This window comes from Salvelinus fontinalis, chromosome 15, assembly GCF_029448725.1.
Source record: "Salvelinus fontinalis isolate EN_2023a chromosome 15, ASM2944872v1, whole genome shotgun sequence".
Taxonomy (NCBI): domain Eukaryota; kingdom Metazoa; phylum Chordata; class Actinopteri; order Salmoniformes; family Salmonidae; genus Salvelinus; species Salvelinus fontinalis.
The window spans coordinates 34,995,793-35,012,099 of record NC_074679.1 but is presented as its reverse complement, the minus strand read 5'-3'; the positions used below and the strand labels follow the sequence as shown (position 1 = coordinate 35,012,099).

Sequence of the window (16,307 nt, the reverse complement as noted above, 5' to 3'; positions counted from 1 at the left end):
GTCGGGTCACGGGCTGCTTGTCAGAGGGGCCAAGAGGTGTGGGCCGCCGGCACGCCACGCTGAGAACCCCCCCACGCGCCTGTCATTGCGCTCCGTTCCCCACCACTGAACAGCACAGCAGCCAGTACACACACTACAGCACAGCTCAAGTGAACACGGACACAAGGCAGAGAAATGCCCATCCATGGTTGTCTACATCTTCCCTAATTGGCCAACTGTATGTAGCTGTCTTCAAGCCTTTGCCGCTCTCAGCTACATGTTGAGGAACGATGACTGGGGTTGAGCAGTACGTGGGGGAGATTACCAGCAGCACTTCTGAAAAGGAGGACATTAATAAACCGGTCTGATTACATCACTGGAAGCAGGGAGACACATATGCTTCCCTACATCACTGGGAGGGGTGGGAAAATCAATTGATTCCGTGGCTTTGTGTGCCGAGAGCCCTATACAACAGCAGATAAATATTCTCCATTTCTCCCTTTCCAAACTCCCACGTGCCTTTTCAAATCCGTCATCCCAGCCCCAGCATGGGCCCTCCACTGCTGTTGCTTGGCAACCCTCGGTCTCGCTCTCTCTCTGTGAAGGAAGACGCTCTCGACAGCCGACCGCTCTGCTTGGAAAAGTGAAGTCCTCATGAAACACAACACGTAATCATATTGAGTAACACAGCTCCCAAAAAAGATACGTGTTGCTATGGTGATCCCAGTCTAGCTCATTCTCTGCTGTAAGTGGTTCCTAGAGTATAGGCAGCAGTGAGCGGTAGATTTGGTTGGCTGGGAAGGGAAGCAGGCTCAGCTCAGGATCGTTGCAAGACTTTTAGGACAGCCATTCGTTTCAAGCTAACGTGTCGACATCTGGTATAGGGTGGAGGGGGTACTGCCAAATGAACAGGTGGGGGGGGGGGGGGGGGGTTCGCACCAAACCCATTCAGCCACTTAACTTCCCAGATAGTGATCTCCTTCAGGTTTCTGATATAATAAAATGAAACGTGGGCTGTATCTAAAATTAGATGCCAGTCATCAAATCATAGGTCAGGCAATTATCAGAATGGATAATTAATGTCAGTGAAGAAGCAGGGTGAGCATTAATAAGTTGAAGGACAGCATGAGATATATATTTGGGTTATCAAACCGGTCCTATTCTAAATGTAATACAATTCCTTCACAACAAACAGATCCGCACGCATCATGCACACACACATAAAGGAAAGGAGTTAAGGTTAAGTTCATGGTCTTTTATTGGAAAAAAAAATTAAAAGACTAGCATGTACAACTTGGAATGAACTAAACTGAACTCAAGATGAACAGTCTAGAGAAGACTCAGGTGTTGAAGACCCTAGATGCACTGTAGATCGATTAAAACCCACACTCAACCATGGTCAGAGTCGAGAAACAGAAGATAAAAACATTGACGATACAACCGCGTTTCCTTGCCAAAAAGACTTCCCCTAGCAGGTAAATAGAGTCCGGAAAAACCAGACTCTCCAGCTCACCTCCTACCCCCTCGAATCATACCCAAAGTTCAACGCATAACAAGGAAACAGAAATCCAAATATTCCCAACATGCCAAACAATTCTAAAATGATAATTTTTTTAAACGATCATTTTCTTAAAAATATATTTTTGTAATTAAGCAAACTGCAAAGGTCCCATTCATTTCATCTCTATGCGAGTTTAGTATGCCCCCCCCATATCCCATCCGAGCTCTTCTCTTTCTCTCAACATAGACTGTACCAAAACCCCACGGCGGTACCCTCGACACCGCTGTGGAATCAGAGTGAGCCCATTGGCTAGACTGCGTCGTCAGTCTCAAGCTGCATGCATGAAGAACAGAAACAGGAAAAGAAAAGAAGACGATTGGCCAGCCCAAACGTTACCATTAGCAACTGGAACCAATAAGCAGTTCGCCAAGTGCTTTCTTTAGTTGTTGACGGTTTTGTTTACAGGTATTATTTCTGTTATTACTGATGTCTAACTCATCTTTGGGGACAGGACCACTAACCAGTACATGCAGATAATGTTTATCATTATTATTTTTTTAATTTGTATTTATTTTTACTTTTATGTGGACAGATTTTTTCATTTTTCAACATTCAGTTATGTTTTCTATACAGAAACAGTATGAATAAATGTATATTTTTGCAAGAGGTAAGTAAAACATTTGACTGATTTTTTTTGTCTTCTAAGGTCAGGAGAAAGGTAGGGGAGCTTCATTTTGCTGTCATCATTTGTACAAATTCTGTGAACAAAAGAACAAAACAAAAACACATTAGGAGAATGAAGAAAACAACCAACCACTGATCAAGGCAGCAATTACATGTCAGATCCAGACAATAAAAAAAAATGTCAAAGACAAATCATAATACACTTAAATGAATCATCATGAAGACTGTTTACGTAAGCCAAATATCCCATTAGAGAGATGGACCAATTCTATAAGAAAGGGATCAGGATGACAGAACAGGTGGATCGGGCAGTAATAGGATGAGAAAAGAGGGTGGTCGCAGTTGAGTGAAGAGAGGGGGATCAGGACGGTAAAAAGGAGAAGAGGGGCAATCAGGCAGTAGAAAATAATGAGGGGGATGAGAGTGGTAGAGTGAAGAGGGATCAGGCAGCAGAAAATTAGAAGAGGATCAGGGCAATAGAAAAGGGATGAGGAGAAATAAAACAATTGGGATGGTAGAAAGGGATCAGGGCGCTAGAAAGTGAGAGAAGAGGGGGACGAGAGTGGGATCAGGTAGTAGAAAGGGATCAGAAAAGAGAGGAATTGGAGCTGTAGAAAGGGATGAGGGGAGCGGCAGAAAACCAAGACTGGCTGTACAGTAGCATGCGAGTATGAGTTCGTGGGTGACAGCTCTACTGACTACAGGCCCCCATAGGGACACTGCTGAGATCTACTGTACACTCCTACACAGCAGAACGAAGCACTGTCCTCTTCTTACCTTCATAGTTGACCTGTCCGTCTCCGTCAATGTCGGCTTCTCTGATCATCTCATCGACCTCCTCGTCTGTTAACTTCTCTCCCAGGTTTGTCATGACGTGACGGAGCTCTGCTGCACTGATGTAGCCATTCCCATCCTGCAAGGGAGAGGTGGTGAGCGTGTGACATCTTACGGCAAACACACCAGCCTTTTCCAAAGGGACTTTACCATACTAATTTAATGTATGCTTGCAGTACGCTCACTAGGACTGGCATGCATGCTACGTGTCACAGTACACTAGTGTGGATATTGGAACAAAGCCATGAAAGTATTTTTACAAAAGGGACTACCTTGTAACTGCGTATGCAGAAAGAGCAACCATACATGATATCACTGATCATTAGGGCTAACCCCATTTAGTTGACGGTCAATAGGCCGTTGGTCGTCCGAGATTTCTTTGGGTCAAGCAGTGGCAAAGATCTGTCTGATTGACGCATGCCTGAGTGGACTGCTCCATTGTGGATGCTGTTTGGATGACACGGTTCATCAGTCTAAGACATTGTATATGGTTATATATTATGTAGTCACAATGGTGCAACAAATTTTAAAATATATATTTTATAACAAACGCATTTTCTCCCGCTTTGGATAGGGGCCACTGTCCACGGTTCTGAAGCACATCAGTGCGCTGTTGAATGGGCCCCTTTTCCTAGCCCATGTTGCTAAGTGCATAATAGCAAAGTTAGCAAGCATATTGGTGTTGAGAACAATGTGGTGGAGGCAGCAGAGTTAAGAGATGAGAAAACAGCCCTTGCCTTAAATTGTCAAAGAAAATGTATTAGGACTATAATCAATAGCCTGACTGTTAAATGTGCCTGGCTTTAGGCTTAGTATAGCAGCCTTGTATAACCACCATTGAGCTGTAGGTCTAAGAGTGCATCCTGTCTAGTATAAATACCGTAACTTGGGCCTATACAGGCTACTGTATCAATCATTCATTTGTACATGTTCTCACACAGCATTCATGATTTGAAATGCAATCAAGCATTTTATTTTTACAATAAAGCGAGCCTGGAATAATAAGCTTATACAATAAACCGTTCCATTTCGTAAATTGCATTCAATTGTTTAGTCTTTGCTCTAATAATAGGCTTAACAAAAAAAACATTAGACTCTGGTAAGCTTATAATTTATGTAGTGTTATTTACATTGTTCCAACCAGTCAAATTATATTGTCACCTATACAGTATCTGTTTGGCACACATACTATGCACGCAGCACTTGCTCCTTACCATTCTCTTGACCTCCAGTATTTTCCACAACTAGTCAAATTACACATCTGACTTCCCCTTTACCTCCTGAGCAACCAGTAAACATTCTGCCATTTCAAATGTATTTTTCATGTCCATTTTGCTGTCACGTGTTACAGTTCATGGCGACATGCATGAGATACATGTATGTATCACATAGAGGGAGCAAGGGTTGAGGGAATAGAGAATGTTGTTTTTCCCTTAACAAATTAGGGATTTTGGTAACAAAGGGTGCTAGTCACACAGTAACTCGCTGGCTTTCAAAAAAAAAGAAAAAAAGTTTAAGTCAATCAAATCAATTGCTGGTCAGACCGCCTCTAGGCATTTGTGTGAGTCTTAATTATTTCAAAACAGTTCACTTAAAGAATCAGACAAGCGCAGTGCATATAGTTGATTAAAAACAAGTAGGATGTGTCAATATGGAAAAACACACATTTTAACCAATTGATGGTGGAAAGAACTCTTGGTCGACCAAGATTTTTATTTCGTTGGGACAGTCCTACCGATCATACACTGCTTGACAAAGAGAGAGTGTGTGTATATATATATATATATAATTATTCCAGGCTCGCTATATATTATATGATCGGTAGGGCTTTTACATATATATATATATATATATATATATATATATATATATATATATATATATATATATATATAAAATAAAATAAAACTGTGCATTTGGAAAGTATTCAGACCCATTGACTTCTCCAGCAGCCTTATTCTTAAATTGATTAAATAGCCCCCCCCCCCCAATTTGCACACAATACCCCATAATGTGAAAGCAAAAACAGGCTTGTAGAAATGGTTGCCAATTTATTTAAAAAAAAAAAAAACACCCTGAAATATCACATTTGCATAAGCATTCAGACCCTTTACTTTTTTGGTATCTGTACATTACTATTTTTGATAACTTTAACTTCACTACATTCCTAAAGAAAACACTGTACTTTTAACTCCATCCATTTTCCCCCGACACCTAAAAGTACTTGTTACATTTTGAATGCTTAGCAGGACAGGAAAATGGTCCAATTCACACACTTTAAGAGAACATTCCTGGTCATCTACTGCCTCTGATCTGGATGACTCACTAACACAAATGCTTTGTTTGTAAATGTCTGAGTGTTGGTGTGCCCCTGGCTATCCGTAAATCAAAATCAAAATGGTGCCATCTGGTTTGCTTAATATAAGGAATTTGAAATGAGTTAAACTTTTGATACTTAAGTACATTTAAAACCAAATACGTTTACTCTAGTATTTTACTGGGTGAATTTTACTTGAGTAATTTTCTATTAACTTATCTTTAAATTATTCTCAAGTATGACAATTGGGTACTTTTTCCACCACTGCAATTAGAGTGCAGGAAATGCAGAAATGATAAGTGCTGAAATTTGTTTTGGTTGAATTGAACAGTATAAAACAAAATCAGAATGAAGACTCATCTAAATCACTTAGAATGTATATATGTTGCCAGCCTAGGATCACTCACTACTCATAAAGCAAATGTACAACTTTTATTATTCAAAAACTAAAATAAAGTCAATTTTTAAAAAACAAATGTGACATAATATTTTGGCCATGTCGCCCAGCCCTAACACACCACACGGCTGGCACTATCCTTACCTTGTCGAATACCCTGAACGCCTCGCGAATCTCCTCCTCGCTGTCTGTGTCCTTCATTTTCCTGGCCATCATAGTGAGGAACTCGGGGAAATCAATGGTGCCGTTGCCTGTGGGGGAAGAAAGAAAAGCTTTTTTTTTTTATATATATATAAAAAAAAAAAACTTTAGACAGAAATAATTGAAAGTTGCTTATCAGGGATTTAAGCCCCTGTCACAGTGGGCCATGCGTGGTCCAGAGTGGGCTGTGTACCACTACAACAGGCTCTGGAAGGGGTTGAGCTGTCTCTAATGCAAAGCAAAAGGGAGCCATGACAGGATCACAGAGAGAGGTGAAGGTCACTGGATCAGAACTTCAGGGGGCCTGACTAAACCCTTTGGAGCAGACACTCACACCAACACCGATCACATTTAACCTGGATTAGTCTTGGCTCGTCAAGAGTGTGTGTGTGACGGGGAGGGGGGGGCTCCAGGTACAGCGGAGTGAGTTTGTATGTGATCATGTGTGTGATTCCTGGTTAAGACCATTCCTCTGAGCACAGAGCTGTTCCCTCCTGACATACAGTTCCCCAGTTAATTAATGCATGTCTGTTCTGTTCTCCACTCCACATGTCCTTGTTCGCTTGGTCTGTGTGTATGATATATACAGTTGAAGTCGGAAGTTCACCCCAGGCTTAGCCAAATACATTTAAACTCAGTTTCACAATGCCTGACATTTAATCCTAGTAAAAATTCCCCGTCTTAGGTCAGTTAGGATTACCACTTTATTTTAAGAATGTGAAATGTCAGAATAGTAGAGAGAATTATTTATTTCAGCTTTTATATATTTCATCACATTCCCAATGGGTCAGAAGTTTGCATACACTCAATTAGTATTTGGTAGCATTGTATTTAAAATTGTTGAACTTGGGTCAAACGTTTCAGGTAGACTTCCACAAGCTTCCCACAATAAGTTGGGTGAATTCTGGCCCATTCCCCTGACAGAGCTGGTGTAACTGAGTCAGGTTTGTAGGCCTCCTTGCTCACACACGCTTTTTCAGTTCTGCCCACATTTTCCATAGGATTGAGGTCAGGGCTTTGTGATGGCCACTCCAATACCTTAACTTTGTAGTCCTTAAGCCATTTTGCCACAACTTTGGAAGTATGCTTGGGGTCATTGTCCATTTGGAAGACCCATTTGCGACCAAGCTTTAACTTCCTGATTGATGTCTTGAGATGTTGCGTCAATATATCCACAATTTTCCATCCTCATGATGCCATCTACTTTGTGAAGTGCACCAGTCCCTCCTGCAGCAAAGCACCCCCACAACATGATGCTGCCACACCTGTGCTTCACGGCTGGGATGGTGTTCTTCGGATTGCAAAGAGGCACTGAGTTTGAAAGTAGGCCTTGAAATATATCCACAGGTACACCTCCAATTGACTCAAATTATGTCAATTAGCCAATCAGAATCTTCTAACGCCATGACATCATTTTCTGGATTTTTCTAAGCTGTTTAAAAGGCAGTCAACTTAGTGTATGTAAACTTCTGACCTACTGAAATTGTGATACAGTGAAGTGAAAAAAATCTGTCTAAACAATTGTTGGAAAAATTACTTGTGTCATGCACAAAGTAGACGTCCTAACCGACTTTCCACAAATTTCTTGTTAACAAACTGTAGTTTTGGCGTGGTTGAAAAAGTAGTTTTAATGACTCCAACCTACGTGTATGTAAACTTCCGACTTCAATTGTATATATCATTCCATTACATATACAGGGCAGTATAGTACAGACTGACTGTTCCCCAGTGTGTGTGTGTGTGTGTGTGTGTGTGTGTGTGTTACATTCTATATACAGGGTGGGCCGAGTCCCTCATGTATAACGCACAGACTGGGTGTTTCAACTTCCCCATTGAGTGAATGGACGGGTACTACCGTGTGTGTAAACAGGGTGTACCGCGGCTGCTCTGAGCTCCTTCCCTGGGCCCTCAGAGAATGTGCATCCCAGCAGAGCAGAGCTCAGAGTGGATTATGTCATGGATTTCACCAGGCCATTATTACCTGCTGCCATTATTCAACTGGCTTTGTTGCAGGCAGTCGCTAGGTCTGACTGACCTAAATAGTGACAGTCAGTCATTATAATCAATGCAAGTACTCCCAGCACTAAGTTAGGCCGTGGATAAACTTGTCAATAACTCTATCAATAAGAATCAATGTTCATCACTGTTGGGTTGACTTCCAGAAGGGAGAGCAGAGAAGTGACTGAACACACCCACATCTGCATTATAACATAGCCCAAGGAGATGGAGCAGTACTTCGGTCTTGCTTAAAATTCCCAGCTTTTACAGAAATTCCTTTCTTGCTTATTCCCTCCAGTTTGCAGGAATCCACCACAGGGTGATTTCTGGAAATCCTGGGAACTTTACAACCCTAGTAGGATCCACTCCACAGTGATGTTTCCCCATAGGTACACATCTAGGATCAGCTTTCTCTTCTCTAACCTTAACTATTAGTGAGAAAAATGCACATTCTGGTGCAACTTCACCCTACACCGTAGCAGGTGGAACGAACTCACCATCAGCGTCGACCTCGTTGATCATGTCCTGCAGCTCTGCCTCTGTGGGGTTCTGTCCCAGCGACCTCATAACGGTGCCCAGCTCTTTGGTTGTGATGGTGCCATCGCCGTCTTTATCGAACAAGGAGAACGCCTCCTTGAACTCTGCAGAGAAGACAGCAACAGTTAGTTGTGTCCAAAATAAGGAAAGATCACAGCTGAGCTACATTAAAACAACTTGATTAGACAGTCACTGACTTCTCATAATGTATGCCATTTAGCAGACACTTATCCAAAGCGACTTAGTCATGCGTGCATACAATTTACGTACGGGCCATCTCATCTAGGTTACATTTGTTCATTGGATTGAGTGACATTTTCAAGCAATAATAAATCACAACTCAGTTTGACCTCATGGGCTATGATATGGCCTCAGCTTGAAAGGATTACATTTGTTTATTGTAAAGGTGAGTGGATAAAACGTCTCGTCAACCACAGGTATGTCTGCTAGGTCTCTGTAAATCCTGCTCTGGATGTAATGGCAGACAATCAGCCATCCGGAGCGAGCTAGCTGACATGCCTTACTCACATGAAATATTCATACACAGCTGAAAACTGAAATGTGTGCGTGCATGTGCGTTCAACTGTTTACCGGCAATCTGCTCCTCTGTTAGTTGGTCGGCCTGAGGAGGGGGGGGGGGGGGGGGGGGGGGAGGAATAAAAAAAAAAAAAGATCAGTCACAATACAAAGCCATTGAAGACCGAACACAAGCAGCACTACAGAAAAACTGACCCATTTCTTCCTTTCTCCTTCCCAGTCCACCTCCGAGCAACAGATACAATACTACACAGTCTAGGCAATGATCCATCTAAGGCAGAGCAGAGAATACAGTAACCTGATGTTGAAGACACACGGTCAGACTGCCTGTCTCTACTCTGTGACTGCTGAGCTACATTGCACATTAATGCCACGGAGGAGAGGCCAGGCATTCCCCACTTGAATTTAATATAGTCCTGGCCTACATACACACAATGCAGGAGTACAGTTAAGACACTGACAGTCACCTACACAGAATCATATACACTTCAAGCTAAACCAGCCATGTTTCCCACAAAATCTGATATCACTCATGCAACTACACAGGTGTCCTGACCAAAATGACCTACAATTAGAAAGCAACAGAAGGGTAGGCTAACTGGTTAATCTAGACTAGAGCGTGTGTTTCTGCTTACACACCACATGCATCCCTCATCACGCAACCAGTTTCAGCTCCCCTATCATTCATACAGAGGGCATAGTAGAGTTTGGGGACCTGAAACTCGCCAAAGTGCAGGTCGGTGAGGTCAGCCACCAGCTTCTTTGCCTTAGGCTGGTCCTGCCAGGTGTCTGCCTTCCTCGCGTCTGGCTTGCTGTCCAGACATAGATTACTCTTCTTCGGCTTTCCATCGAACACCCCAGCCTTGGAGGCGAGGGCATCCATGGCCTCCCGCACAATCACCAGCCCCTCAGCCAGGCACTCTGCCCGCTTGGCATTTATGTTGCCCTGGCGCCTGACGTCCACCAGTTCAGTCTTGGTAATATGCAGGCCGTTCTTCATGTCCTGGACCTCTTTGACCACGTTGTCAATGCGACTGTTGATGGAGTCCACCAGCATTTGTAAGAAGGTCTTGAAGTTCCTCTCCTGCTGCTCAATCAGCTCCTTGTAGAAGAACTGCTGCTGGTCCAGAAGCTCATACACCATGGATAGAGAAACCAAGTCATCATCCCGGTAGCAGGGTGCCTTCTTGGGCAACATGGTTCTCTTATGTCTCCTCAGCCTGCCTGTCTGGAGCTATGTTGGTCAGGTCTCTGGCTCCTAGACGTGGGGAGCGGTGTCAAGTCTCTGGGAGTGGGGCTCAGCTGGCTGAACTTAGCACCAGACAGAGAGGAGGACTAGACTGACCGATAGTGAAGCAGGGTTTACCTGACCTGAAGCAGGCTACTGTGGCAGTGATGTGACTGACTGGCTACCTCCCACTGTAGTGGCAGCCTAACAAACGTGGGGCTGCTGTCTGTATTTGGATATCTTTGGGAATCCTAACTTCCACATGGGTCGTTTCAACAGAAGCTCTGGGGTTGATGTATCGTGTTGTGCTTTTCGCCACCTCGCAATCTGGGCTGTCACCGTGGTGGTATGGTTACAGAAACCAACAAGGGGCCCTGAAGGATCGTTTCCATGATTAAAGCCCAGGCACGTGGTGCTTAGGGCCCCCCACCAGGTTGGTTGGACAGAAAGAGCATCCAGGGTCAGAGGCTAGATGCTGATGGCTCCCTGTCTGGCAGCACCCCACACACAGAACACCCAGAGCCTGGCAGTGGCTGACTGTCACATCAAGGTGTCAGGTCTATTGTACAGTCGCTGTCAACTAACCCCTCTCTGATATATTGGCTTTCATCTAAGCTATACCTTGGCTTTGTTTCTCTGAACCATCAGCAGTATTCTTTGGCAGTGTCCCCAGAGGGGAGGTCCTCCTCCTTACCCCTGCTGGCTCTTCAGGGCTAGCCCAGTACAGCCCCAGCCTACAGGACCCCAGCCAGGAACACCCTTCTTCCCTCCAGCAACCCAGGCAGGGAACAGGACCCCTAAAACACACACTCACACCACTATACACACAGCCACACACCCATCTGCCAGGAATCTGACCTGGATTCACAAGCGCCACACAGCCTCTCCAGGAATCTGGCCTCGATATGAGAACTAAAAACAGCATAGCTGCTGATCAGCGTGGTATTGCCACTTTCACACAACATTGACAAGTGGTCCCCGAGGGCCATGTGGTGGTAGTGTAGTGCCACAGAGAAAAACGTTTGTGAGCGATAGGCTTCTTGTCACTGCTATGTCCCGTTTGTGTTTCTGCCCACATGACTTGAGCTCCACTTTCCTCCTGAACACATCACATAGGCCTGTAGCAGAGGGATGGAGTTAATCAGACACTACCACATCATATGAGCGTGTGATATAATGTGCAGTGATATCATGGGGCATAGTAATCCACTAAGCTATATGATCATACACCAAACCCACCCTTGCTCATCAATCTCTTGCAGAAATATTCAACACATTGGTTATTGCTGCTTATTGTGGAAATAGCATGAACATGGTAAATGTGCAACTTTTCGTCACAGAATGCGTTAGAATTACCCTACTTGGGATAAATAATATAATTTGAGCTGGTTGTCCTCACGCGGAGTTGGGAGGCACTGCTAAGACAGTCAGTCACCCTGCATGTATACTAACAAAGCCCGTGGCCATTCAATGCCAGTAAAGCGAGAACAAAAAACAGTCCAGTCACAGTGCAAGGCATTTTTCCTACATTGTGTCAAAATACTAACTAATAGAGCAGATAATCTCAGAGTCTGTCTTTTAGCCATTTCTGCATGGAAACACACATTCATTTCCTGGTCATGGCACACAACAGGACACCGTGTAAGGGTCAATGACTCCACAACTACAGCAGAGAGCACAGAGGACCCACAATCTTTCCGTTCACACCCTCACAGCACAGCAGCACACAAACAAACACACACATCTAAAAAGATTTTCTGATTGCCCACCACACCCAATCAAACATCCGAGCAAGGGACAAAACAGTGGACCCAATGTTCCCAGGCCAGTGGGCACACTAATGTGCGTGTCCATATGAAAGGCTTGATTCAGAGTCTACAATCAGTAGCTTTGTTATCACCACTTTGGTGGAGACATTCCTTCCATGCTTTCGGAGAAACAATGTGTGCATTGAGCACAAGAACATCATTTACTTAGAGATCAATGTTTTCACGCTGTCCTCCGGCTGCTTATACAACACAATTAAGCCCTGCAATTTAGGCAGGCGAGAGAAATCTCATTGACGTTGATCCTCCTGTGACAACCGTAGAGTTAATTACTAACGGAAAACCACATGATATTCAATACATTGTTCTCCATTCGTGTATAAAAAGTGATAAGACCAAGGCATAAGTCAAGCATCTGCATGTCCTGTCAGAGATAGGGCAGCTATTCTAAAAGTATTACCATGTTGGCTATATCATCACTTTCGATCTCACACATAACAATGGCGCAGATTACATTTTCGATTATATAAAGAGTCCATAAATGACCAGAAAGCGTGATAAAAATAACAAGTCCATAAATGATTTGTAAGCATTGATGAACATTGAAAAGTGGGATAAGCAGATTGGAATATTAATGGAGTTTGGTTCACAAAGTAGCCTATAATTCCATAGATGGGGTTCCCCTGCTGTCTCCTGAGGCCAAAAGATACATGAAACGACACATTTACATCGTTCAGACTAGTAACAGAACCTGAAAAAGATTGATAATATATCAAATTATAAGATCAAGTGCATTGCTGAATCAGATCAAAATCGCCTAATGAAAAAAATGCAACATCGTGTCAAATGTATTTAATCATTTATATAATTCTGAATGATAGTGGTTTTCTGGGGGGGGGGGGGGGGGGTGATGTGCGGTAGGCACAGCAGCATGCACAGGTCCCTCGAACAGCATCAACAGATAGCTACATTCGTTCGTCTGCCTGTGCATGTGGCAAAGGACAGAAATCTCAAGGGTTTCACAGCTTCCGTTTGATCAAAATTGGATAGCTCACATATTTTCTGTTACATGACCTTAATTAACACGTAACACTACCGGCTCATAACACCGATTTTGTTAAACATTAAAATCAGAAACTGCGCCTGATTCACGGACGCGTATAGTTAGGTCTGGCTCGCTGACATGATGAAGCCATTGCCTCAATTATCAGCCAAAAATAAACTTTTTAAAATAGTTATCATGCGTCTTATATCCGAACAATATGAATTGTAGCCTCCAATACTCAAAGATATAACACCCAACAATCTGACAAGCCAGCATCGACGCATGATCACTCGAACCGTTCAACGGTTCACGCGAATCCTCCTCTGCAGGCAAACTTTGCATTCCTGCCTTTCATTATATTTGACTTAAAAAGGATAATATTTCGAATGCATCACAAAATATTATACTTACCATGTCTGACGGCGCTGGATGGGTTGGTTTTCTAAAACTAGACTACGAGACTGACCAGCTCCCGTGGACCTCTAATGATGGGCTGAAGTTGAGTATCTCTCGCGATCTGTGTCTATATAGCTTGGTGTATTCCTCCGCCGCTGAAAACCGTCCTCACTCACTTCCGCATTTTCCCACTGCAGGACAGGCAGCCTGGATCCCTCACTCCTCAGCATCAACTTTCCTAGTAGAGATTAATTGGCACTAAAAAAGCTATTGACCACACAACAGCACAACATGGTGAAAGTAGGCTACTTACACACTCAACTATTCATACATCTACATTTGACCAGCCATTCCTTTATTTTTGCATTGTAGATGAGCAGCACCAGATAGAGATTTATATTTCAAAGGAAAAGGCACACATATGCATTACATTATGTTATTGGTGCATAAGGTGATAATGATAATCTGAGAATAATAGAGATTTATTTCAACCGATGAAAGAGCTGGGAAAGTATAAACACAAAGTGATTAAAAGTTTTCGTGGCAAATTAACCATTTAAACCTCTGCAACAGAAGTAGGCAAGTGTATTGATATTGAATTCATATCCATTCCCCAATATCAGTCACTGACAAATGTACCAATAATGGAGTTTTATAGTTGGACTCCTTGGTAATACAACTGGTGAAAATAAAATATTTATTTCCAATGTTTTGCAAACTCAGAACCAACTTGTTTCCAGAAGATTTCATGATATCCTAAATCTGTAATTTCTTCGAATAATTAAATTATAGAGAGCATGCCTTAGTAGGGGATCCATATTCAATATCATAGCCTATTCTTTGTTATTCTCAAATAAAGTGAAAAGCATATATTCAATTCATGCATTTGTATTTTGATCAGTGTATGCAAATAATTACTAGGTTGTGTATCTCAATTCTGCATGCTGTTTGTGATAATAAAAAACCTAACATATAAGGTGTCATATTTACAAAAAAACAGTTGCAAAAAAACCTGTAAATTGTTGACATAGGCAGAGAATAGGTTGTGGCAGCGGCTTTGGTCATATGGCAAACAGTACAGATTGTCGTTCACTTCGACAAATGTCTGTCTGTGCACTGTAAAGTACTCAATGGAACCCGTGCCTTTGAATTGACAGGTTTCTGATGAGCTCGAGCTGGAACACGGGCGCTCTACTTTTTGCAACGCACTGTTTTATCTATGCGGAAGAATACTTTAAAACACACGGGCCTGTCTCTTTGTTGACGCTGGAGAAATTGCGGTTATCTTTGAGACGGCGCTCCTCATTGGCTACTGTGGACCTGCAATATTCTGTTCACTGTACGAACGCCTAAGATTGGCTACGTTGGATCTGCAATGCGTCAAGCAATGGCGCCTAATGTTACCTCAGTAGTTTTGGAAAACGGTGTAACCGGACAGTCTACATTGTAACACAGAGTATTTTTGCAATACTGTAATAATTGCTTACGACAAGACGTTTCTTTCAGTCTTTGTAGTTTCTCAAAATGTTTCCTCCTCACCTGGCAAAGGCTCGATTTTAGTTTTTCGGTAGGAGTGGTGGTGATAGGCGATTGGTCACCGCAAACATACACGGCACATGTAGTCGCGGGATTTTAAATGACGGGTTTCGATGAAGGAATAGAGAATTACAATATTAGAAAGCTTGTGCTGATTCCAAGTCTATTTTCTAAATTAGACCAGTACTGGATACAAAAATCAAGATTTACTATGGCTAAACAAACTGTTTAATAGTAATTATGATTGATTTTACAATCAATGGACTGGCAAACCATTGAATTAACGATGAGTCCCAACAATATTCACGCTTTAATCAGTCTATGGAAGTGACTGATTGATTCATGCTCAAAGATGAATAGGCTAAACTAAATCATAAAATGTGCATTCAAGATAACATGATTTAGCCTAAAATTATAGCTACTACCCCTCCAACAAACCACAGTCGCTTCCTGGATGACGTCATATTTATCCGACTGTTTACATGCAGAGGAGAACAACACATGGCTCTATTTCCATCTTTTGCAGGATTATCAAATACAAAACCTGAGAATGCACCTAAAGGTAATAACGAAAATGTTTATTTATGTTTAGTGGATGTGTGAACCTCTTTCTGTGACGGCCCGGGACTTCGAAAGATAGATCTAGTGAAAGTAAACGCAAGTGCAACGTTTCTGCCTTTGACAGAACGTATTAAAAGCGCTGTCAAAGTCAGCTTGATAGTTTCTCTAGTTTGTTAGCTAAATAGCTTCCAACACAATTTTACTATAGCTAGCTAAGTGTCTTTGCCATCGGTAACACAGTCTGCTCGTAACATAGCTAACGTCCCCCCCAAAATGCAAAACCCTAAACCCATTGACACTGCGGGAACTAATTGCTATTGATTAGACATGCCTCCTCTCTCTCTCCTCTGAACTAGAATGGCTGAGCAATCAAAGTTTCTGCACCAACGATGTTCTTTCTGTCCACCAGCGAGCCACTGAGAAAGCCAATGAGACACAACCAGCAGAAACAAGATTTGTGTTATTATCATACAATTGTTTAATCGTTATTCAGTTATTTCCCTTTCTCTGTGACAGAATAGTATTTCATGCTCCATTGTACAGGAGAAAGGATAAGGCATTCTGTCCTCTTTGAGAAGCACTGGAGGTTTTATCGAGTGGCTTTGAATGTTATTGCATAGTCTTGTTGTTATTACACAATTGACCTCAAATGATCTCTTACTTTTGTGGGATGATATGATCTGAGCATTGACCGTTGTTGAGAGTTTCACCCAAAAGTCAATAGCTTGTGGTATTTGTACTTAAATGTTTACTCCTAACATTTCTGAACATACAACAGATAGGGAGGATA

The 16,307-nt window shown here is 42.5% G+C and overlaps 1 protein-coding gene across 1 annotated transcript; it reads right to left on the bottom strand.

Moving 5' to 3' along the window:
* Positions 1-1,219: 1,219 nt before the first annotated feature.
* LOC129811864 (calmodulin-1) lies at positions 1,220-13,552 on the bottom strand. Its single transcript, XM_055863549.1, has 6 exons — positions 13,436-13,552; positions 9,040-9,070; positions 8,409-8,552; positions 5,857-5,963; positions 2,942-3,077; positions 1,220-2,238 (listed from the first exon to the last, which is right to left on the bottom strand). The coding sequence occupies exons 1-6, from the start codon at positions 13,436-13,438 to the stop codon at positions 2,210-2,212; spliced, it is 450 nt and encodes a 149-aa protein (XP_055719524.1). The 5' UTR covers positions 13,439-13,552; the 3' UTR covers positions 1,220-2,209.
* Positions 13,553-16,307: the final 2,755 nt, after the last annotated feature.

Bases quoted from the DNA above. Each gene is read 5' to 3' on its own strand.
- LOC129811864 (XM_055863549.1), bottom strand. The intron at 5,964-8,408 runs GTGAGTTCGTTC...CTTCCCCCACAG, and splicing joins CAACGAGGTCGACGCTGATG to GCAACGGCACCATTGATTTC. The intron at 2,239-2,941 runs GTAAGAAGAGGA...TTTTGTTCACAG, and splicing joins CGGACAGGTCAACTATGAAG to AATTTGTACAAATGATGACA.